The sequence below is a fragment of the Nerophis ophidion genome, linkage group LG04, assembly GCF_033978795.1.
Source record: "Nerophis ophidion isolate RoL-2023_Sa linkage group LG04, RoL_Noph_v1.0, whole genome shotgun sequence".
Classification (NCBI taxonomy): Eukaryota; Metazoa; Chordata; class Actinopteri; order Syngnathiformes; family Syngnathidae; genus Nerophis; species Nerophis ophidion.
The window spans coordinates 20,854,338-20,880,721 of NC_084614.1; the positions used below are offsets into that span (position 1 = coordinate 20,854,338).

At 40.3% G+C, this 26,384-nt stretch overlaps 1 protein-coding gene across 2 annotated transcripts; it reads left to right on the top strand.

Moving 5' to 3' along the window:
- The first annotated feature begins 41 nt into the window (after positions 1 to 41).
- On the top strand, positions 42 to 24,604 carry tpbga (trophoblast glycoprotein a). 2 transcript variants are annotated; one of them, XM_061897392.1, is made up of 2 exons: positions 42 to 1,120; positions 19,609 to 24,604. In XM_061897392.1, the coding sequence occupies exons 1-2, from the start codon at positions 975 to 977 to the stop codon at positions 20,459 to 20,461; spliced, it is 999 nt and encodes a 332-aa protein (XP_061753376.1). In that variant the 5' UTR covers positions 42 to 974; the 3' UTR covers positions 20,462 to 24,604. The 2 variants fall into 2 exon arrangements, with proteins under 2 accessions (XP_061753376.1, XP_061753375.1); XM_061897391.1 differs by lacking the exon at positions 42 to 1,120 and adding an exon at positions 14,057 to 15,267.
- The last annotated feature ends 1,780 nt before the right edge of the window (positions 24,605 to 26,384 follow it).

The window sequence follows — 26,384 nt, forward strand, 5'->3', positions numbered from 1 at the left end:
GACCAAACTAAACTGCAAAATTGGCCGTACTCTACCCTAGGCCTAGGCGATATGGCTGAAAACTATTTTATATCGTTCGATATCGATCATTATTGATCATTTTTATGACTTACTAAAAATAAGGACCAAGATAAAAATATATTAAATGTAAACAATTTATTTAACCTGTAACCTTCCTTATATTACAATCCCCTCATCTATCAAGGCAGAAAGGAAAGGTCAACACAACCATGAAAAACGTGAACCAAATTCTAAAATCACATTGAACACTTAACAATAACCTTTAAAAAGAAGGAATACATAAAGAATGCTTAAAGTGTAATAAAATAGTGCAGAGTGTAAAAATGCAAACAAAGAAAACTAAGAAGAACAATGTTTTGCTTTTTTAATGCGAAGACGTAACGGCCGTGTTCAGGTAACACATTGATCTGACTATGGTCCGTTTTAAAAAAAATCTAAACTGCCATACTGTCGCGGTGACTTTTCCTGTTCTGACAACTTCTTTGCTCTCTGCGGCACTCATTTTAACTTTCTTTTCTTACTTTATGGATAGAATCAACCGTGAAACAACAAAATGGCGCAACCAAACCTGATAGTTGATACTGTTACTTGATTGGCTGTAATTGTGTCACTACTGCAGATCACCTCCTGCGTTGCACGGTTACCATAGCGAGTGACGTCATGCAAACAACTTTGCAACTTCCAATTTCTTCCGCTACAGAAGGAAAAAAAATGATCGAACACGTTATTGAACGCATTTTGTATTGATATGAATTACGTGTCTATCACAATATATATTGACATCATTTTATCACCCACCCTATTCTGCACTTCCTGATTTAACATCACCACCACTGCCAGCACCGCAAAACACAATGAAAGTATCATATTTGAGAAATACATTTATGCCTTCACCCACAAACTAACTTCCGTTTGCTCGTTTTTCTACCAGGGAAATCGAAAAAAACTAAACCATGCCTAACACATTGGAAGCTGTCTGTGTGTCTCTGCAGGACTACACGCGACGCTGTTTGTGTGCATTTTCTTACCGTATCACTTTGTCATCATCGGGCCTGACACGTGTCCACAGGGTGAATGCCTTCTTGCCTTTTAACTGCAGGTCAGTGCAATGATTGTGTCACATAGAAGCAGACTCAATTGGTAAATGTCCCAAATGTATGGGCGAGGAATGAAATGTAAAGTAATTCCTCCTTTGACGCACTTTTACTGTAATTTTCCGTTCATACGTCAGCTTTACAGATGCCACGTCTGCTGTTGTGCTAATGACATCAACTATGACTAATGGGCACATCAGTAGTTACCTCCGCCAGGAGGTTATGTAAGCGTTGCTGTTTAGTCAGTAAAATAACGCAGTTTTTGGCGGATATTCATAAAACTTTCAGGAAATAAGGAACAACTGAGAAGATTTGAGGCCTGATGTGTATAATTCTTCTGCGTTACTTCACGTTGTCGCTGCTCTGTGTGTGTGTTTATGACAAACAAGAGTGTTCAATACCGTTTATTTCAATCTGCTGTAGATACCTCGAAAAGTTATGGGTGAATTTTCATGAAACTTTCAGGACAAACAGTAGATTTTGGGCTTTAACTGTATAATTTCTACTACAGTACTTACAACAGCATTTACTTCGTTTCTTTTTTTCTGCTATGGATGAAGCAAAAAGTTATGGCGGATTTACATTTAACTTTCTCGAAATGGGATAAGGAACAAGTGATTGCATTTTTGCGTCGATCCGGATCATTTACACCAGGGGTCCCCAAACTACGTCCCAAGTTAAAAAATATATATATATTTTTATTTATTGTTATATATTTTTTTAAATCTGTCCTTTCTAATCCATTTTCTACCGATGGTTGCTTGTTACTCTGAGTCTTCTAGCCACTCAGGCAAATCACATTGTCTAAAAATGCATTTTCCAATCGATGACGTGATATGTATATGAATATATATATATATATATATATATGTATATATATATATATGTGTATATGTATATGTATATATATATATGTATATGTATATATATATACATATGTGTATATATATATATATATGTATATATATATATATATATACACATATGTGTATATATATATATATGTGTACGTTTTGAGCTTCAACATCTGTGTTTGCTAACAGCCACGCCACAGAAGGTTAATTACGGACAAGAGGCTTCACTCTGTTTCTTTCATTCCACTATAAAAAGCTAAAAAAGTTACTTATAAGCAGATTTTCATCTATCTTTCAGGATATGTAAAAAGGAACAAGTTTTGGGGCTGATCTGTGTCACCGTCTGGATTTAGTACTTTTTTTTTTTTAAATACAATTGGGTGGTCTGCGTGCTTTTCTTATGTTATTGTGACTACTAGTAATTTAAAATGAGGCGTTTATTTCCCGAAGGACCTGGCGTATTTGAATACAGGCCGCTATGTGAAGAAATACAAACTAATGATAGTAACATTTTTTTTTTGCAATGACAGCATTCGCAAGCTAAATTCCACTCAAAGGCGGCTTGCTCCCAACATCAGATGCTATGGCTGTCACACACATCGCAAATCCTCCCATTGTTAACGATCAAACAGAAAAGGCTTTAAGCAGCAGGTAGCTGGGATAGCTCAGGTTTTCAGGCTTGTCGCACCCCCTGCGCCGTTGAATAACCTTCCTCCACACACACCAGACTAGTGTCACTCCTGCTGATTTTCACCTCTGCAGGAGAGACCTCTAAGTCAACATGCAACATAAGTGCGATGCTGCAATAATAATCCAGGGCCAAGGCTAAAATTGACTCAATTTAAATCACGTTATTTTTCTCACCCAATTCAGTACGTGTCCATGCATTAAATTAGTTCAATTTGGTCTCCAAATAAGCCTTCTGCAACCCATGGAACCACCGATTGTGTTCGATTTTGGAAAAGTCGGACTAGCACACCTGTATTATGCAATTGAAATTCAGATCTCTCGAGTGGGTGTGTGCCACCGGAGGGGACCCTTCGTATCGCAAATGCGCTAGTCTCAAAACACGGCATATTACCCGGAATGAGCTACCATTCACTTTAAATATACAATTCCAATTGCAATGAAGAGGAGACTTGTTTATTTGCTTTACGAATAAAAAAAAAAATATTTTGAAATGCATCGATGGGAGAAAAAGATAAACTGATTTAAAGGCCTATTGAAATGAGATTTTCTTGTTCAAACGGGGATAGCAGGTCCATTCTATGTGTCAAACTTGATCATTTCGCGATATTGCCATATTTTTGCTGAAAGGATTTAGTAGACAACATCCACGATAAAGTTCGCAACTTTTGGTCGCTAATAAAAAAGCCTTGCCTGTACCGGAAGTAGCAGACGATGTGCGCGTGACATAACGGGTTGTGGAGCTCCTCACATTGTTTACAATCATGGCCACCAGCAGCGAGAGCGATTCGGACCGAGAAAGCGACGATTTCCCCATTAATTTGACTGAGGAATCGAATCGTGGATGAGGAAAGTGAGGGTGAAGGACTAGAAAAAAAGAGAAAAAAAAAAGACTAGGGCAGTGGGAGTGATTCAGATGTTATTAGACACATTCACTAGGATAATTCTGGAAAAACCCTTATCTGCTTATTGTGTTACTAGTGTTTTAGTGAGATTATATGGTTTTACCTGTATCTGACGGTCGGGGCCGGCCAGTGGGAGGAGGCAAGAGAGTCCGCAGCTGCAGGAGGAACGACCAAGCTCTCCGCTCATGTCTGGTAGGAGCCGACTTATTACCACCATTTTCTCACCGAAACCTGCCGGTTGACATGCGGTAGGGAACCATGTTCGCTTGACCGCTCTGTTCCATAGTAAAGCTTCACTGTCATCTTTCAGGAATGTAAACAAGGAGACACCGCCTGTGTTTGTGTGGCTAAAGGCGGCTGCAATACACCGCTTCCCACCTACATCTTTCTTCTTTGACGTCTCCATTATTAATTGAACAAATTGCAAAAGATTTAGCAACACAGATTTCCAGAATACTGTGTAATTATGCGATTAAAGCAGACGGCTTATAGCTGGGATCGGTGCTTGACCAAAATTTTCGCTACAATCTGTGACGTCACACGCACGCGTCATCATACTGACGTTTTCAGGAGGATAATTCGCTCGAAATTTAAAATTGCAATTTAGTAAACTAACCCGGCCATATTTGCATGTGTTGCAATGTTAATATTTCATCATTGATGTATAAACTATCAGACTGTGTGGTCGGTAGTAGTGGGTTTCAGTAGGCCTTTAAGAAAGTAGCAAAGGAAACGTAGAATGCCAGCTAATTTCGGACTCCCGAATGTAATACGAATGAAATGAAAGATAAGGAAGCAGGTGTATTAAAAGCGACTGATAAAGCATACACTAACCTCTTCACAAAACGGATTAGCAATAACTTTATATTCCTCACAACAGGCAAAATAGTCCAGGAAAAAAGCAACCTTCATCTGGAATAGTATCGACAAAGGTTTTTTCCTTCAAATATAAAACTCCCGCCAAACTACAGAGCTTTATGAGTGAAACCAGAGACACTGGATAGTTTTGTTTTTATGATTCTCCTTCTCAGAATTCTTTAAAGAAAAAAAAAATTCCTGCCAGTCATCTGGTCCTAAAACCTTCTTGGTAGTAACGCATTAGAAAATAATCTCTTGATGTTAGCATAGCCATTAGAGATGTAATATTGCTAGTCTATGCCAATATGACAGCGGACATCCGGTAAAACAGCGCCAAACTGAGCCGCAGTTGCCTTGTGTGATGTAATAGGTCCACCGGAATAGCAATACATTTATCTGCACTAAAAACTAAATAAGTGCCCCCCACTGTACGGAAGACACCATGTATGACCAATAGTCGCATTAGAGTGTGTGCATGGACACTGTTACTTCATACGCAGGCCAAAATAAAAAAAAATGATCTATTTGAGAAATAAGACTAATTTAGTGCATGAAAACGTAGTATCTCCGATAAGGCATTAAGTGACCTCAAGCTCTTCTTCATTTCATAAAGCAGGAAGTCTTTTGTGAGCCTTTTATTAAATTTTGTCCAGGGGATTCTGTATGGATGCCCAAACCGCAAATATAGTTACAGTTAGTCATTCTTTTATCAACCGTAGCTAGATTTTCACAACCAAATATAAAATATGGGGTTTAACTTTGTTAAATGTCTGGAGACAATGCACTAAAAATAAAAATGTGTTTAAGAAACTAACTTGTATTCATTTAGCTTCTAACACGCATGCAAAATCGAGCGTAAACTCGTAAAATGTATGCACGGGTCCTTTTTTAATTACATAGCAATACTGGTGGAAATCATTTTGAGAGGTTCTTAGAAGCTGCCCGCTGCTGTGCCTTGTAACCAGGAGCCTGGTCGTGGAATGCGGAGACCTGTGGTCCGCTGACAAAAGACAGTGGGGACGCCATTATGAGTGCCACTATCAATATATACTTAGGTCTAGTCTGGAGAGTTCTAAACTCTTTTATAGTCTAATCCGGAAAACATGTCACATGCTGCACACCATAGCTCCATGCAGAGGTACTCTGTGATTAAGAATGTATTTTTGAACATGTGTATATATATATATATATACATACATATATATATATATACCAATAAAGATGTCTATTGTTATACAACTTGAGTAATTTATTATTTTTTTTGCAGATTTAGAACATTAACAATCTTTTGACTTGTACCCTTATTACAAAGTCAGAATACACATAAAGGAGAAAAGAAACCTCTCTCACTGCTTTGATATTTAAAGCCGCCTCCTCCAAATTCTCACTCTGGGGGCCATTATCCTGCACATGAAAGGAGGCTCCTTGCAAGTCTGGCCCCTGATCCACCCCCAACCCCCTAACTCCCTAGTGCTGCTGACCACCTGGGTAGGTGGCAAAGAGCCAATGAGTGCAAAGCAAAAGTCCAGCTATGCATTTGAAATCCACATCAAGAAGCATGTCAGCATCAAAGGGAATTAGCAGGATGCAAACGGCTGATGCGACGGAATGTGGTCATCATGGCCGCTCAAGCACAAGCTCATGGAAGAAATGCCATCCATCCATCCATTTTCTACCGCTTGTCCCTTTTGGGGTTGCTGGAGTCTATCTCAGCTGCATTCGGGTGGTCGGCGGGGTACACCCTGGACAAGTCGCTACCTCATCGCAAGGCTCATGGAAAAAATGTATTTCCTAAATTACTTATTCATGTGTATATTGCATCGTTTTTGTCTAATCTCTTAGATTTTTACAATTATCCATACATTAATTAGAATCCAGATCTGATACAGATTGTACATTTAAGTAAGAATAAATTTGACTCACAAGGCACCTTTCTGGGCATTCAAGGACCCCGTACAAAATCAAAACAATAAAATCAAATTGGATAAAAACAACAACAAATATAAGATATGATGATTACAGTGAATAAGCAGTCAGTAATAGTTCAAGTTAAAGTACCAATGATTGTCACACACACACTAGGTGTGGTGAAATTTTTCCTCTGCATTTGACCCATCCCCTTGATCACCCACTGGCAGGTGAGGGGACCAGTTGGCAGCAGCAGTGCCACGCCCGGGAATCATTTTTGGTGATTTAACCCCCAATTCCAACCCTGAGTGCCAAGCAGGGAGGTAATGGGTCCCATTTTTACAGTCTTTGGTATGACTCGGCCGGGGTTTGAACTCACAACCTACCGATCCCAGGGCGGACACTTTAACCCAGGGGTGCCCATTACGTCGATCGCGAGCTACCGGTCGATCGCCAGCTAGGCATTTAAAAAAATAGACCTAAAAATTAGCGATCATCAATCTTAACCAAGACGTCACTTTTGTCACTTGACATTCACGACACCTGAGGGTCTTGTGAGATGACACTGGCTGCTGCAAGCTCATTGTTAAGAAAAAGTGATAGACAGGAAGGCGAGAAAAACTTTATTTCAACACATTCGCGCCGTATCTGCTGTCAAAACTCTAAAGACCGACTGCACAGTTCCTATCTTCACAATAAAAGTGCTGCTTCCTCTTGACTGCGCTAACAAAATAAGAGTCTCAGAAGGCTGGCGGGCACAAGTTAGCAACCTAAGGAACAAATGGATTTCTTGTAAAGTGTATACAAACGAGTATGGAAGCTGGACAAATAAGATGCTAAAAACCAACCACTTTCAGCAGACTTCATGGCTGGCTCGCATCGTGGTCACTCCGTGATCACGTACGACCGCCAGACACTTCTGGATATGGACATATTGGGCCGTTTTGGACTGATAGACGCGGGCGTGCTAAACATGCTAACTAGCATGGGGATACGTCGGCGGCTACATCCAGCGGCCTGTGAAGCAGCGGGGGCTAGTAGCAGCGGGGGCCGTCTACGGAGCAGACGCCAGCGGTGTGATCGGAAACGCGGATGTCGAGCGGGGCTAAAAACAAAGCAGAAGGCTAATCCCCACAGAACACCACTTCCCTCCACCCTGAAGACGGATTTAAATAAAGGATGCGAGACTACTGGTCTGGGTAAGGAGTCAGTTAAATTAGAACAAGTTTTTTCTGCTTTGAGTGTTTCAGAGTTGGACATGTGTTTTACTGAGGTGGCTAACTATGATGCGTGCAGTTTATCAAAGCAACAAACAAACAATCGGAAAATCCCCGTTACTGAGGAGGCTAACCATGATGCGTGCAGTTTATCAAAGCAACAAACAAACAATCGGAACATTCCCGTCGTATCAATTCCTAGATATGGTCGTAATTATACTGAATGCACTGGGCATAATAAACACAACATTATTAATATTGCTACTACGGATAATTTGATCAAAAATTCCCTAAAACAGCCCACTACCTATAATATAGGTTTTTTAAACATAAGATCATTGTCTCCCAAAACGTTGTTAGTTAATGATATCATCAGAGACAACAATCTTAACGTCATCGGTCTCAGCGAAACCTGGCTTAAACCAAACGACTTTTTTGCGCTAAATGAGGCATGTCCTCCTAACTTTACACATGCGCATATTGCCCGTCCGCTTAAAAGGGGTGGGGGGGTCGCACTAATATACAACGAAAACTTTAACCTTAGTCCTAACATAAATAATAAATATAAATCGTTTGAGGTGCTTACTATGAGGTCTGTCACACCGCTGCCTCTACACCTGGCTGTTATCTACCGCCCCCCAGGGCCCTGTTCGGACTTTATCAATGAATTCTCAGAGTTCGTTACTGATCTAGTGACACACGCCGATAATATAATCATAATGGGGGACTTTAATATCCATATGAATACCCCATCGGACCCACCGTGCGTAGCGCTCCAGACTATAATTGATAGCTGTGGTCTCACACAAATAATAAATGAACCCACGCATCGCAACGGTAATACGATAGACCTAGTGCTTGTCAGGGGTATCACCGCTTCCAAAGTTACGATACTCCCGAATACTAAAGTATTGTCCGATCATTACCTTATAAAATTCGAGGTTCAGACGCATGTTCGTCAAACTAATAATAATAATAACTGCTATAGCAGCCGCAACATTAATACGGCCACAACGACAACTCTTGCTGACCTACTGCCCTCGGTAATGGCACCATTCCCAAAGTATGTGGGCTCTATTGATAACCTCACTAACAACTTTAACGACGCCCTGCGCGAAACCATTGATAACATAGCACCGCTAAAGTTAAAAAAGGCTCCAAAAAAGCGCACCCCGTGGTTTACAGAAGAAACTAGAGCTCAGAAATTATTATGCAGAAAGCTGGAACGCAAATGGCGCACGACTAAACTTGAGGTGCACCATCAAGCATTTAGTGATGGTTTAATAACTTATAAACGCATGCTTACCTTAGCTAAAGCTAATTATTACTCAAATCTCATCCACCGTAATAAAAACGATCCTAAATTTTTGTTTAGTACGGTAGCATCGCTAACCCAACCAGGGACTCCTTCCAGTAGCTCCACCCACTCAGCTGATGACTTTATGCAATTCTTTAGTAAGAAAATTGAAGTCATTAGAAAGGAGATTAAAGACAATGCGTCCCAGCTACAACGGGGTTCTATTAACACTGACACGATTGTATATACGCCGGATACTGCCCTCCAAAATAGTTTCTCTCGTTTTGAGGAAATAACATTAGAGGAATTGTTACAACGTGTAAATGGAATAAAACAAACAACATGTTTACTTGACCCTCTTCCTGGGAAACTGATCAAGGAGCTCTTTGTATTATTAGGTCCATCAGTGCTAAATATTATAAACTTATCACTTTCCTCGGGCACTGTTCCCCTAGCATTCAAAAAAGCGGTTATTCATCCTCTTCTTAAAAGACCTAACCTCGATCCTGACCTCATGGTAAACTACCGACCGGTGTCTCACCTTCCCTTTATTTCAAAAATCCTCGAAAAAATTGTTGCGGAGCAGTTAAATGAACACTTAGCGTCTAACAATCTATGTGAAACCTTTCAATCCGGTTTCAGGGCAAATCACTCGACGGAGACAGCCCTCGCAAAAATGACTAATGATCTATTGCTAACGATGGATTCTGATGCGTCATCTATGTTGCTGCTCCTCGATCTTAGCGCTGCTTTCGATACCGTTGATCATAATATTTTATTAGAACGTATCAAAACACGAATTGGTATGTCAGACTTAGCCCTGTCTTGGTTTAACTCTTATCTTACTGATAGGATGCAGTGTGTCTCCCATAACAATGTGACCTCGGACTACGTTAAAGTAACGTGTGGAGTTCCCCAGGGTTCGGTCCTTGGCCCTGCACTCTTCAGCATCTACATGCTGCCGCTAGGTGACATCATACGCAAATACGGTGTTAGCTTTCACTGTTATGCTGATGACACCCAACTCTACATGCCCCTAAAGCTGACCAACACGCCGGATTGTAGTCAGCTGGAGGCGTGTCTTAATGAAATTAAACAATGGATGTCCGCTAACTTTTTGCAACTTAATGCCAAAAAAACGGAAATGCTGATTATCGGTCCTGCTAGACACCGAACTCTATTTAATAATACAACTCTAACATTTGACAACCAAACAATTAAACAAGGCGACACGGTAAAGAATCTGGGTATTATCTTCGACCCAACTCTCTCCTTTGAGGCACACATTAAAAGCGTTACTAAAACGGCCTTCTTTCATCTCCGAAATATCGCTAAAATTCGCTCCATTCTGTCCACTAAAGACGCTGAGATCATTATCCATGCGTTTGTTACGTCTCGCCTCGACTACTGTTACGTATTATTTTCGGGTCTCCCCATGTCTAGCATTAAAAGATTACAGTTGGTACAAAATGCGGCTGCTAGACTTTTGACAAGAACAAGAAAGTTTGATCACATTACGCCTGTACTGGCTCACCTGCACTGGCTTCCTGTGCACTTAAGATGTGACTTTAAGGTTTTACTACTTACGTATAAAATACTACACGGTCTAGCTCCATCCTATCTTGCCGATTGTATTGTACCATATGTCCCGGCAAGAAATCTGCGTTCAAAGGACTCCGGCTTGTTAGTGATTCCCAAAGCCCAAAAAAAGTCTGCGGGCTATAGAGCGTTTTCCGTTCGGGCTCCAGTACTCTGGAATGCCCTCCCGGTAACAGTTCGAGATGCCACCTCAGTAGAAGCATTTAAGTCTCACCTTAAAACTCATTTGTATACTGTAGCCTTTAAATAGACTCCCTTTTTAGACCAGTTGATCTGCTGTTTCTTTTCTTTTTCTTCTATGTCCCACTCTCCCCTGTGGAGGGGGTCCGGTCCGATCCGGTGGCCATGTACTGCTTGCCTGTGTATCGGCTGGGGACATCTCTGCGCTGCTGATCCGCCTCGACATCTCTGCGCTGCTGATCCGCCTCCGCTTGGGATGGTTTCCTGCTGGCTCCGCTGTGAACGGGACTCTCGCTGCTGAGTTGGACCCGCTTTGGACTGGACTCTCGCGACTGTGTTGGATCCATTGTGGATTGAACTTTCACAGTATCATGTTAGACCCGCTCGACATCCATTGCTTTCCTCCTCTCTAAGGTTCTCATAATCATTATTGTCACAGACGTCCCACTGGATCATTATTGTCACCGATGTCCGACTGGGTGTGAGTTTTCCTTGCCCTTATGTGGGCCTACCGAGGATGTCGTGGTGGTTTGTGCAGCCCTTTGAGACACTAGTGATTTAGGGCTATATAAGTAAACATTGATTGATTGATGATTGATTGATTCATGTGGTATTGGACCAAAAGGAGGACTAATCAGGTCATACTCCAACTTATATTCTTGTCTTCATGAAAGACAGGACTCTATATGTGTTGAACATTATTGCATTATCATTAAAAACCTTTAATATGTTAACAAAAACTTATTTTTCATAAATAAAAACATATAAATGATATATATGAATGAAGTAGATCCCCATCGACTTGGTCAATTGAAAAGTAGTACGCCTGCAGAAGAAGTGTGGGCACCCCTGCTCTAACCACTAGGCCACTGAGTAGGTATGGTTTGAAGGTATGAATAGGTGTGTTTTGAGTCTTGATTTGAAGATGGATATAGAGTCTAAGTAACGAAGGTTTGGTGGTAGAGAGTTCCAAAGATGTGGGGCAGAGCGGCTGAAAGCTCGGGCACCCATGGTGGACAGTTTAAGTAATGGGACAGTGAGATGGATGGATGAAGAAGATCTTAGGGAACGTGAGGGCGTGGCGACATGGAGCCGGTCAGAGAGATATGACGGAGAGAGGTAACCATTTTAAAAGTGAATCCAAATAACACATTACCTAATTCAATTGCACAGCTGATGTCGATTGCACATTTTGTAGCAATTTAAAATGGCAATCTGGATATAATCCAGATTGCACATTTAGCTGCAGTTAAATATATTCCAGATCTATCGATATTGTACATTTCCAATCCTGATCATATTTGGCAGCACTTGAAATTGAACATTTTACAAGAGTGCACATTTCGCTGCAGTTGAAACCGCAGATCTGATCGAGATTTCACACTAAGTAGCTATTTAATGGCCTACTGAAATGAGATTTTCTTATTTAAACGGGGATTGCAGGTCCATTCTATGTGTCATACTTGATCATTTCGCGATATTGCCATATTTTTGCTGTAACGATTTAGTAGAGAACATCCACGATAAAGTTTGCAACTTTTGGTGCTGATAAAAAAGTCTTGCCTGTACCGGAAGTCGCAGACGATGACATCACAAGGGTGAGGGCTCCTCACGTACTCACATTGTTTTTAATGGGAGCCTCCAGCAGCAAGAGCTATTCGGACCGAGAAAACGACAATTTACCCATTAATTTGAGCGATGATGAAAGATTTGTGGATGATGTTATTGATAGTGAAGGACTAGAAAAAAGAAAAAAAAAGGCGATTGCATTGGGACAGATTCAGATGTTTTTAGACACATTTACTAGGATAATTCTGGGAAATCCCTTATCTTTCTATTGTGTTGCTAGTGTTTTAGTGAGATTAAATACTACCTGATAGTCGGAGGGGTGTGTCCACGGGTGTCTTGAGGCCAGTGTCTGAGGGAAGTCACGGCAGATACAAGGACGGCGCAAACTCCACAGATCTCCGGTAATAGGCGACTTTTTAACACAATTTTTTCACCGAAACCTGACGGTTGACAAGTGGTCGGGATCCATGTTCGCTTGACTGCTCTGATCCATAGTAAAGCTTCACCTCGGGGAATTTTAAACAAGGAATCACTGTGTGTTTGTGTGGCTAAAAGCTAAAGCTTCCCACCTCCATTTTTCTACTTTGACTTCTCCATATTAATTGAACAAATTGCAAAAGATTCAGCAACACAGATGTCCGGAATACTGTATAATTGCGCGATGAAAAGAGACGACTCTTAGCCGTAAGTGGTGCTGCGCTAACATTTCCTGACAGTCCGTGACGTCACGTGCACGCGTCATCATTCTGCGACGTTCTCAACAAGAAACTCCGCGGGAAATTTAAAATTGCAATTTAGTAAACTAAACCGGCCGTATTGGCATGTGTTGCAATGTTAATATTTCATCATTGATATATAAACTATCAGACTGCGTGGTCGGTAGTAGTGGGTTTCAGTAGGCCTTTAAACTCTTAATCTGTATTGTATCCATGTGTAAATCCATCATTTGAATCTAGGTTGTTCAAAACTTTAAAGACCTACTGAAACCCACTACTACCCACCACGCAGTCTGATAGTTTATAAATCAATGATGAAATATTAACATTGCAACACATGCCAATACGGCCTTTTTAGTTTACTAAATTGCAGTTTTAAATTTCCCGGGAGTTTTTTCTTGAAAATGTCGTGTAATGATGACGTGTATGCTTGTTGTCACGGGCTGTTAGGAAATATGAGCGCTCCGCACACACACAGCTAAAAGTCATCTGCTTTAGCCACAAAATTACACAGTATTTTGGAGATCTGTGTTGCTGAATCCTCTGCAATTTGTTCAATTAATATTGGAGAAGTCAAAGTAGAAAGATGGAGTTGGGAAGCTTTAGCCTTTAGCCACACAAACACACGGTGATTCCTTGTTTAAAATTCGTGGAGGTGAAACTTTACTATTGATCACAGCGAACATGGATCCCGACCGAATGTCAACCGGCAGGTTTCGGTGAGAAAATTGTGGTAAAAAGTCGCTTCTTACCGGAGATTAGCTGAGCTTGTGCCGCCCATAAAGCTGCCGTCGACTTCCCTGAGACATTGCGCGTCAACACACTCGTGGACACACTCTCCGACTATCAGGTACTGTTAAACTCACTAAAACACTAGCAACACAATAGAAAGATAAGGGATTTCCCAGAATTATCCTAGTAAATGTGTCTAAAAACATCTGAATCCGTCCCAATGCAATCGCGTTTTTTGGGTTTTTTTTTTCTAGTCCGTCTCTATCAATATCCTCAAACACAAATTTTTCATCCTCGCTCAAATTAATGGGGAAATTGTCGTTTTCCCGGTCCAAATAACTGTTTTTGTTGGAGGCTCTCATTAAAAACAATGTGAAAATGTGAGGAGCCATCAACCTGTGACGTCATCGTCTGCGACTTCCAGTAGAAGCAGAGCTTTTGTCTTAGCACCGAAAGTTGCAAACTTTATCGTGGATGTTCTCTACTAAATCCATCCATTTTCTACCGCTTATTCCCTTTTTTTGGGGTCGCGGGGGGCGCTGGCACCTATCTCAGCTACAATCGGGCGGAAGGCGGGGTACACCCTGGACAAGTCGCCACCTCATCGCAGGGCCAACACAGATAGACGGACAACATTCACACTCACATTCACACACGAGGGCCAGTTTAGTGTTGCCAATCAACCTATCCCCAGGTGCATGTCTTTGGAAGTGGGAGGAAGCCGGAGTACCCGGAGGGAACCCACGCATTCACGGGGAGAACATGCAAACTCCACACAGAAAGATCCTTTCAGCAAAAATATGGCAATATCGCGAAATGATCAAGTATGACATAGAATGGACCTGCTATCCCTGTTTAAATAAGAACATCTCATTTCAGTAACCCTTTAATTAAAATGTAATATTGCAAATTCAATTGGAGCATAGTGTGTATTTTGTAGTAACGGTTGACATCCCATTGTATAACGGGGTAAAGTGTTGAAGCTAGTGAAATACTGTATATTAAATGACTATTGATTATTATTAAGGCAGTTCTTTAACTTTAGGCTCCGCCCCTAATATCTGCGATGTAGGCGATTATTTGCAAAGAGGCGACGCCCTCTTTTCTTTTTGCAAGGGATCCAAAAGCTCACCCCTCCTCCCACAACACACACACACACACACCTACCTCCTCCTCTCTGATCTGAGCGACCCCCACTCGTGGTGGGTTCTTGTTCCCATTAAGTGCTCCGCACTTCGTGCGACGACGCGCGGCTGAGGCGCACCGCCACTCGGGAAAGCAGCCGGCGAGGATGCGTTGCAGCAGGAGCTGATCCTTCTTCACTTCGTCCCCCAGTCTCTCTTTTATCCTTCCTGGAAGCAAACATGCGGGACTTTAGTCACAGTCTGCTCCTTTGCGCGCTCCTGAGCTCCGTTTACGCGGCATCGGCGTCCTCCTGTCCTCCGGGCTGCGAGTGCTCCGAGGCGGCGCACACGGTGAAGTGTGTGGCCAAAGACCTGCGGAGCGTCCCGGTTGGGATCCCCGTATACACTCGGAACCTCTTCATAACGGGGAACCAGATCACGCGGATTGGTCCGCAGTCCTTTAAAGGCTTGGATAACGTGACCAACCTTTCTCTCAGTAACAACAGGTATTCACTTATATATCTATATTTAAACACCCGAATATGGTTTGCATGCAGATTTGATCAGGCTTAAAACGACCCTAATTGTGACTGTATTGCATACAGAACATTGCACTTTATACATTTTTGCAACTTACGTGTAGCAATGCTTTTTAATGGTAATTTATTATAATGCAAACAAAAACAGCGTCTAATGAGGTCGGCCCCTAATTTTTTTGGTTTAACGGAGCAATAATTATTTATGAGATCTGCTGCCCATAAGTCTAATTTTGACATACCATAAAGCAGTGGTTCTCAACCTTTTTTAGGTGTGAACATGTTTTTAATTCAACTACCCCCTAATCAGAGCAAATCATTTTTGGTTGAAAAAAAGAGATAAGAAGGTAAAATACAGCACTATGTCATCAGTTTCTGATTTATTAAATTTTGTTAACAGTGGAAAATATTGCTCATTTGTAGTGGTCTTTCTTGAACTATTTGGAAAAAAATATATAAAAATAACTAAAAACTTGTTGAAAAATAAACAAGTCATTCAATTATAAATAAAGACTTCTAGACATAGAAGTAATCATCAACTTAAAGTGCCCTCTTTGGTGATTGTAATAGAGATCCATCTGGATTCATGAACTTCATTCTAAACATTTCTTCACAGAAAAAGAAACCTTTAACATCAATATTTATGGAACATGTCCACAAAAAAAATCTAGCTGTCAACACTGAATATTGCATTGTTGCATTTCTTTTCACAGTTTATGAACTTACATTCATATTTTGTTGAAGTATTATTTAATAAATATATTCATAAAGTATTTTTGAATTGTTGGACTTTTTAGAATATTTTAAGAAAATCTCACGTACCCCTTGGCATACCTTCAAGTACCCTCAGGGATACGCGTACCCCAATCCATTACCATGAAATGATTAACGTGGACCCCGACTTAAACAAGTTGAAAAACTTATTGAGGTGTTACCATTTAGTGGTCAATTGTACGGAATATGTACTGTACTGTGCAATCTACTAATATAAGTATCAATCAATCAATCAATCACGAGAACCACTGCCATATGGCAGTGGTTCTTAACCTTTTTAAAGTGATGTATCCCCTTTGAACATTTTTTTAATTCAAGTACCCCCTAATCAGAGCAAAGCATTTTTGGTTGAAAAAAAGAGATGAAGTAAAATACAGCACTATGTCATCAGTTTCTGATTTATTAAATTTTGTTAACAGTGCAAAATATTTCTCATTTGTAGTGGTCTTTCTTGCACTATTTGGAAAAAAATATATAAAAATAACTAAAAACTTGTTGAAAAATAAACAAGAGATTCAATTATAAATAAAGATTTCTACACATAGAAGTAATCATCAACTTAAAGTGCCCTCTTTGGGGATTGTAATAGAGATCCATCTAAATTCATGAACTTAATTCTAAACATTTCTTCACAGAAAAAGAAACCTTTAACATCAATATTTATGGAACATGTCCACAAAAAAATCGAGCTGTCAACACTGAATATTGCATTGTTGCATTTCTTTATACAGTTTATAAACTTACATTCATATTTTGTTGAAGTATTATTCAATAAATATATTTATAAAGGATTTTTGAATTGTTGCTATTTTTAGAATATATTTTAGAAATCTCACAAACCTCTTGGCATACCTTCAAGTACCTCCATTGGTACGCATACCCCATTTGAGAACCACTGCCATAAGGATATATTACTTTTTTCAATGTGTAAGAAGTTAAAAAGGATTTGATTTAAGTTGCATGTTAGACTGCAGTGTGAACCTTTATATGGCTCAGATTCAGATTGCATTTCAGACAGCAATATTAACTTTCAATCTGACATAGCTTCCAAATGTAGTATCAAATTAAAATACAGCTTTGATCCTGATTGTTTTTGGATGCAATATAAAGTGCAATCTGGATCAGATCCAGATTGCACTTTTACAGGCAATGCAAATATTGAATCTGGATTTGATTCAGAATTGCCAGCAATTTAAATTGCAGATTTGATCCAGATTGCGCATTTAGTTGCAATCCAAACTAGGAACATTTGAACCGATACAGCACCAATTTTTGGTGTGTGTTGATAAATACATACATACTTTTTTCAAATAAAACCTATTTTTTAATGCAATATTTATCATCATGGTTATCATTATCATTTGCAAGTATGGCAGTAAATTGCAATTACAGTTGCAAGTCCTACACATTAGATTAGTGGACCCCAACCTTTTTTGCACCACTGACCGGTTTAATGTAGGCTTTTTTTCAGGGACCGGCTTTCCACTTGTGCCAGTTAATACAGCAAAAATAAGTGCATGAAAAATACAACTCACTATAACGCTGAATGAGTGGGAGCCCTGGACTTGTTTCTTTGCAATTAGATCCCCAGCAGGTTAATGTTAACATGCAGATGGAAATAAGCCGTTGGGTCCAATCTGTCACATTTATATTTTATATGCTCATTAATGTGCATTGTATCATGTCACAAAGTTCAAATATAACAAAAGGCAACTTCCAATGAGGAGTTTTATTGTACATCTATTAACAAGCTTATTGGTGTGTCTAGTGGGACAGGCGAAACCGGACCGGACCTGTGGTTGGGGACCACTGTGTTAGATGGCAGTTATGTAATTATTGGTGTGCTTTATTTTGTTGTTAGTTGTGCCCTAAAAAGTGTTAATACTGTAAGTATATACTTTTTACGCACCAGCTTGTAACGTGCATCTTAGATGTAGTTTCTATGAACAAATTTTTAGGTTTTGAAACTGCTAAAGTTTATTAACATTAGCATGCCAATAGTGAAGCCAAAGTACATTAGCATCTAGACAGCGCCTTTTTGTAAAAGTGAAGCTTTTCTTTACTTGGAGTGTTCTTTGAGTCAAGTTCTATGTTGGCATTGAAAATTGCAACATTAGCGAGAGGTTGTTTGGCCGACTCCGTTCTCAGTGCTGCTAGAGTGTTGCCAAGTGCCGTAGTGCGAAGAGCCAGCTGAGTCGGCAACCGAGCGTGACAATAGGCGCAACCCAGGTACCGTAACATGGCACTGTTGGATTTTATGTGAATCGGTGCCCGGCAGGATCGGCGGTATTCGGTCAGCGCGAAAAAAGTACCGGGTTTGTTACCCATCCATAATCTAAACGTTTAATCTAGGTCTGCGCCACAATCCACCTTTAGTTGCAATCTAAACATTAAATTAGGATCTGATACACATTGTATTTAGTTTAAATCTAATTATTAAATCTGGATCTGAGCTAGACTGTACATTAAATTGCAATCCAAACATTTAATCTAGATCTGATCAATACTGCACATTTAGTTGCTATCTAAACAACGAATCTGGATCAGATCAAGACTGCACATGAAAGTGCAGTCTAAACATTTAATCTTGATCTGATCTAGACTGTGCATTGCAATCCAAACATTTAATCTAGATCTGATCAAGACTGCACATTTACTTCCAATCCGAACAATGAATCTGGATCCGATTAAGACCGCACATTAAATTGCAATCTAAACGTTTCATCTGGATCTGATCAAGACTGCACATTTAGTTGCAATTTGAATTTTTAATCTAGGTCTGATCCACAATCCACCTTTAGTTGCAATCCAAACATTAAATCTGGATCTGATAAACATTGCATTTAGTTGAAATCTAATTATTGAATCTGAATCTGATCTAGAATGCACATTAAATTGCAATCTAAACATTTAATCAAATCTGATCAAGACTGCACATTTAGTTGCTATCCAAACAAAGAGTCTGGATCGGATAAGGACTGCACATTAAATTGCAGTCTAAACATTTAATCTCGATCTGATCTAGACTGCGCATTAAATTGCAATCTAAACATTTCATCTCGATCTGATCAAGACTGCACATTTAGTTGCAATCCAAACAATGAATCTGGATCTGATTAAAACTGCACATTTAGTTGCAATCCAAACAATGAATCTGGATCTGATTAAAACCACACATTAAATTGCAATCTAAATATTTCATCTGAATCAGATTAACACTGCACATTTTGTTGCAATTTGTACGTTTAATCTGGATCTGATCCGCAATGCACAGTTACTGGCAATTTAAAGATTTTCGGAACCGGAAGCAATTTAAATTGCAAATCTAATCCAGATTGTACATTTAGGTAAATTCTGATCCCACAATTTAGGTAAATTCGGATCCCACAATTCACATTTAGTTGCCATTTAAACATTTAATCTGAAACTGCTCCAGGATGCTCATTTTGTTAAATCCCAAACGTTCTGGTTCTGATTCCCCAATGCACATTTACTGGCAATTTCAACATTTCATCAGGAGATCTACCTTCATTCCAGGATCTCGGAGATGGAGTCGGGCACCTTCTCTGGTCTCCAAAGTCTGCGCTCTCTGGACCTGAGCAACAACCAGCTGGCGGTGATCCACCCAGAAGCCTTCGCCGAGGTCAACAAATCCCTACGCGAGCTCAACCTGAGCAGAGCCCTGTACAACCACTCCTCTGTGATGGATCTGGCCACGGCGCTGCGCTGGAGCTTGCTGGGGACGCTACGCGGTCTGGACCTGTCCCACAACAGCCTCATCTATCTGCCCCCCCACATCTTCTCCCACCTGAGCGGCCTGCGGCGCCTGCTGCTGGCCAACAACTCCCTGGTGGCCATCCACAACGCCACGCTGGCTGGACTGGAGGAGCTGCAGGAGCTGGATTTGACCCTCAACTCGCTGAAATATGTGCCCGGGGAGGGGTTGCGGGAGCTGGACTCGCTTCCTGAGGCGGAGCTTCTTCTCGGGGAGAACCCCTTCACGTGTACGTGCGGGATAGAACCATTCGTCCAGTGGCTCAACCGCTCCCAGGGTCGCATTAGAGACGCCAGCGAGCTGGTGTGCGCCTTTCCCGTCGCCATGCGGAACACCTCCATGCTCTCCTTAGGCGCGTTTGGCACTCTGGGGTGCCGCCAGAGGGGAGCAGGGGCAGACTTAGCCCTGCAGACATCCTACGTCTTCTTGGGGATCGTGCTGGGCTTTGTGGGCCTCATTTTCCTCTTTGTGCTTTATCTGAACCGCAGGGGCATCAAGAAGCGCATCTATGACATGCGCGACGCCTGCAGGGAGGTGTGGGAAGGTTACCATTACCGCTTCGAGATCGACTCGGACCCTAGGTTGTCCCGAGTGTCCTCAAGCGCAGACTTGTAAAGACTGAACATTTTGGCAAGGAAACCTGTAAAAAAACAAAACACATGTACAGATTTGTCTGTAAATAATTGTGTTACTATGACAGTATTGTTGGCTGGCTTGGCAAAAGTCTGCAGTGCTCGACTTCCACTGTTACATAACTTTAATGTACGACTTTATGAGCGGAGCTCACAGTTTCCTGTCTTCCTCACAGGACCGACAGCAAGTGCCTCAAGTCATGTTACTCAAATAAGCAGAACGATCCATCACCTGCATCATCCAATCACATCCGATACAAGAGCTGTATCAATGATAGTACAACAGCACTGCAAAAAGTCAGTGTTCAAAAACAAGAAAAAATACAATTAGGGGTATTTTACTTGAACTAAGCAAAATTATCTGCCAATAGAACAAGAAAATTCGGCTTGTCAAGACTTTCCCAAACAAGTCAAATTAGCTAACCTCAATGAACACAAAAATACCTTAAAATAAGTATATCCTCACTAAAAAGTGCACTTTTCTTGGTAAAAAAAAAAAAAGAAGACATTTTTCCTCTATATGTTGAAAAGTATTCTTAAATTAAGTAAATGCTAGTTCCATTATCTTGACATAATGATATGCGCTCAGCATCATGATTTTTTTTCCAAGCTTGAAGTCAGAAATTATTACTTTAAAAAAGTAGTTTTATACTTCTGAGTGTTAATGACACAGCTTTGCATCAGTTGGTGTTCTAGTTTCAAGCATGTTTTAATAATAATAATAATAATAATGGATTAGATTTAAATCGCGCTTTTCTATTGTTAGATACTCAAAGCGCTCACAGAGAAGTGGGAACCCATCATTCATTCCCACTTGGTGGTGGTAAGCTACATCTGTAGCCACAGCTGCCCTGGGGTAGACTGACGTAAGCTTGGCTGCCAGTTTGCGCCTACGGCCCCTGCGACCACCACCAATCATTCATTCACCAGTGTGAGCAGCACTGGGGGCAAGGGTGAAGTGTCCTGCCCAAGGACACAACGGCAGCAATTTGGATGTCAATTAGGTGGGAAGCAAACCTGCAACCCTCAGGTTTCTGGCACGGCCACTCTACCCACTACGCCATGCCGCCCCTTAATAAATATAGGTCATAAAATCTCAGCTACAAGTTGTAATAACTTACTGAGACCATTTAGGACCAAAACACTTAAAACAAGTAAAACACTAACTTAAAATCTGCTTAGTGAGAAAAATGATCTTATCAGACAGAAAATAAGCAAATATCACAATTATTTGAGATGTTTAATCTTACTTAGATTTCAGTTTTTGCAGTGAGAGAGTTGTACTATCTGTTGTTTCGGCAATGTTATTTGTTTAATTTGATCAAATATCCAAAGTTATCTTTAATCACACTTTCCTTAATATGTTCTGCCATATAAAATGATACAAAATACTAAACAAAAATAATTCTACAACCTTCCGTACATGCTTCAATTATAGCGTTTATTTACTTAGGGCGTTAAATAGACTTATCTGTCACAATAACATTTGGAGTGCATGAGGAAGTGGAAAGTAATAACTCTACAATACCATTTAAAAGGTGACGATGTGGTAATTTTCATTTTAAAAAACTTCCAAAATGTTCCATTCTGAAGGCCTTCCCAGATTGCAAATGAAACCACACCCCACCCTCTATAAAACCATAATCATTTATATTTAAGAATGTACACAAATATATATCCGCCAGTCAAAAATAAACTTCATAAATATATAGACCAGGGGTAGGGAAGCTATGGCTCTGGAGCCAAATGTGGCTCTTTTGATGACTCCATCTGGCTCTCAGATAAATCTTAGCTGACATTGCTTAACACGTTGAGTAATGAATAATTCCGCTGGTAATCACAGTGTTGAAAATAAAGTCCAAATTATAAAACATTCTCATGCATTTTAATCCAACCATTCGTTTTCTTTTGCACCTGTTCAAGATGTCGCAACAATGGTAAGAAGTATTATACTTATTATTGGTTAACTTTAGAATAACAAAGTTATTAAAAAGAATAAGAGATTTAAAATACTCTGAAAATGTTGGTCTTACTTAAAAATGTACACATTTAGTTGTATTCAGTGTTAAAAAATATTATATGGCTCTCACGGAAATACATTTTGAAATATCTGGCTTTCATGGCTCTCTCAGCCCAAAAGGTTCCCAACCCCGGATATTGACTCACCCGGTCGCAACATCAGGTACACCTGTACATGCTTTTACAGGGTCTCTGTCAAATTTAAGACTTATAAGACTTTTTTTAAGGCCATCTTGAAAATAATTTAAGGACATTTCACATCCATACGTACAAAAAATACAAAGAAAATCAGAGGTCCGGAATAAATGTTAAGTACATGAGTACATTGACTGCTCTTTCACATTGGAAAACAAGATGGTTAAATTAACTAAATACACGAGGAGCTTCTCTAGTGTAAACTAATTCCCAAAAATATTAGCAAACATCGTAAGAGCCAATTTTCAGATTTGCCATAGAAGTGTTTTCTTGCAGAAGGTGCAGTGTCCTTCATATCAAGTGTTTTAATGTAACTTTAAAGGCCTACTGAAATTAGATTTTCTTATTTAAACGGGGATAGCTGCTTCATTCTATGTGTCATACTTGATCATTTCGCGATATTGCCATATTTTTTGCTGAAAGGATTTAGTAGAGAACATCGACGATAAAGTTCGCAACTTTTGGTGCTGATAAAAAAGCTTTGCCTTTACCGGAAGTCGCAGACGATGACGTCACAAGGGTGAGGGCTCCTCACGTCCTCACATTGTTTTTAATGGGAGCCTCCAGCAGCAAGAGCTATTCGGACCGAGAAAACGACAATTTCCCCATTAATTTGAGCGAGGATAAAAGATTTGTGGATGATGATATTGATAGTGAAGGACTAGAAGAAAAAATAATAATAAAACAAAATAAAAAGCGACGGCTCCGGGCGGCGGCAGTGTGAGCGTTTCAGATGTAATTAGACACATTTACTAGGATAATTCTGGAAGATCCCTTATTTGCCTATTGTTTTAATAGTGTTTTAGTGAGATTGTAAAGACATACCTAGAGGTCGGATGGCTGTGGTGAACACGCAGTGTCTCAGAGAGAAGCCAAGCGCACAGCTGCCTTTTAAACAGCTACTGCAGGAGGACAAATAATCCAATAATGTCTCCGGTAAGATATATATCACAATTTTCCCATCCAAAAACATGCTGGTTGACGTAGAGAAAACATGTTCGCTTGACCGCTCCGTGTTAAAAACAAAGAAACACCGGATGTGTCTCGGTACTAAAGACAGCTGCAATACACCGCTTTCCACCAACAGCATTGTTCTTTAGTCTCCATTATTAATTGAACAAATTGCAAAAGATTCAGCAACACAGATGCCCAAATTACTGTGTAATTATGCGATGAAAAGAGACGACTTTTAGCCGTAACTGGTGCTGAGCTAATATTTCCTGACAGTACGTGAAGTCACGCGCACGCGTCATCATTCCGCGACGTTTTCAACAAGAAACTCGCGGGAAATTTAAAATTGCAATTTAGTACACTAACCGGCCGTATTGGCATGTGTTGCAATGTTAATATTTCATCATCGATATATAAACTATCAGACTGCGTGGTTGTTAGTAGTGGGTTTTAGTAGGCCTTTAACATCAGCAACAATATATTGTCTGTGAAAGGGACAGTTAGCATCTCTGCTAAAGCTAAATGGTTACCTTTGGTAAGGTTTTTTGGGCTGTCAGAATTGAGCACACCGATTAAAAACATCTACAGTACTACTGTATCTGCACAAAGTTGTGAAAAACAGTCTGTGCAGACAGAGTGATAGTGTAAAAAGACGGAAGGCGACTGTGGCTTGGAAGCCTCAAACAGAATTTGGATTCAAATAATGTGGATAACATTCAAATGTGCTCAGATCATTTTGTATATGGTGTGACTTTTTTGAAAACATATTGCTAATACACAAGAATTAGTTTTTACGTAGGCATGACAAGATGAATTCCACAAATCTCAATTGCTTTCCTCACCCCACAATAAGATGAGTGTGAACACTAAACTGTTTTCATGTCGCTTGCTGTATAAACTTGGAGAAAAGATTAGGCATGAGAAGCTGACCTGAAATTATAGGAACAAATAATAGAAACAATATACAGTATGTTTGGATCTTTCTGTGTGAAGTTTGCATGTTCTCCCCGTGAATGCGTGGGTTCCCTCCGGGTACTCCGGCTTCCTCCCACTTCCAAAGACATGCACCTGGGGATAGGTTGATTGGCAACACTAAATTGGCCCTAGTGTGTGAATGTTGTCTGTCTATCTGTGTTGGCCCTGTGATGAGGTGGCGACTTGTCCAGGGTGTAACCCCCCTTCCACCCGAATGCAGCTGAGATAGGCTCCAGCACCCCCCGCCACCCAAAAGGGACAAACGGTAGAAAATGGATGGATGTTTTTTTTTATAGTTTTACTGCTGAGTACACTACTTCCATGGAGAAATTAGTGTGTCCTTACTGTATGTGATAGTATGATTTCACTACTAAAAATCTCATATTGATCTCCTTCAGCAATTGGCGCAACTTAAACCACATAACACAGCTTTGGGGCGGGTGTTACGTTTATCTTTGTAAAGTTGTGCAAATGTTTGTGGCTTTTCAGCATCATTTGAAACTGACTTATCTCAAATTTTTTACTTTTCCAATGTCATTCCATTCACACCGTCGTGTTTACAAACGCTTCCTTCCTCAATGGCTGCACATCTGGGTACTAAACACTTTACCAGGGGTCCCCAAACTACAGCCTGCGGGCCAAATACGGCCCGCCAACGTCCAAAAAATGGCCCGGGGGTAGTACCAAGTAAATAAAAAATATATATATATACAGTGGGGCAAAAAAGTATTTAGTCAGCCACCGATTGTGCAAGTTCTCCCACTTAAAATGATGACAGAGGTCTGTAATTTTCATCATAGGTACACTTCTACTGTGAGAGACAGAATGTGAAAAAAAATCCAGGAATTCACATTGTAGGAATTTTAAAGAATTTATTTGTAAATTATGGTGGAAAATAAGTATTTGGTCAACCATTCAAAGCTCTCACTGATGGAAGGAGGTTTTGGCTCAAAATCTCATGATACATGGCCCCATTCATTCTTTCCTTAACACGGATCAATCGTCCTGTCCCCTTAGCAGAAAAACAGCCCCAAAGCATGATGTTTCCACCCCAATGCTTCACCGTAGGTATGGTGTTCTTGGGATGCAACTCAGTATTCTTCGTCCAAACACGACGAGTTGAGTTTATACCAAAAAGTTCTATTTTGGTTTCATCTGACCACATGACAATCTCCCAATCCTCTGCTGTATCATCCATGTATCCATTTTGGTATAAACTCAACTCGTCTTGTTTGGAGGAAGAAGAATACTGAGTTGCATCCCATGAACACCATACCTACTATGAAGCATGGGGGTAGAAACATCATGCTTTGAGGCTGTTTTTCTGCTAAGGGGACAGTATGATTGATCCGTGTTAAGGAAAGAATGAATGGGGCCATGTATTGTGAGATTTTGAGCCAAAACCTCCTTCCATCAGTGAGAGCTTTGAATAGTTGACCGAATACTTATTTTCCACCATAATGTACAGATAAATTCTTTAAAATTCCTACAATATGAATTACTGTATTTTTTTTCACATTCTGTCTCTCGCAGTTGAAGTGTACCTATGATGAATATTACAGACCTCTGTCATCATTTTAAGTGGGAGAACTTGCACAATCGGTGGCTGACTAAATACTTTTTTGCCCCACTGTATATATATTTTTTCAATTATTATTTTTTTAATCTGTTCATTTTCACCCATCCATCAATCCATTTCCTACCGCTTGTTACTGAGTCTCCTAGGCAGATACGGCATGCCAGCGTCCAAAATCCGGTAGTCCCGA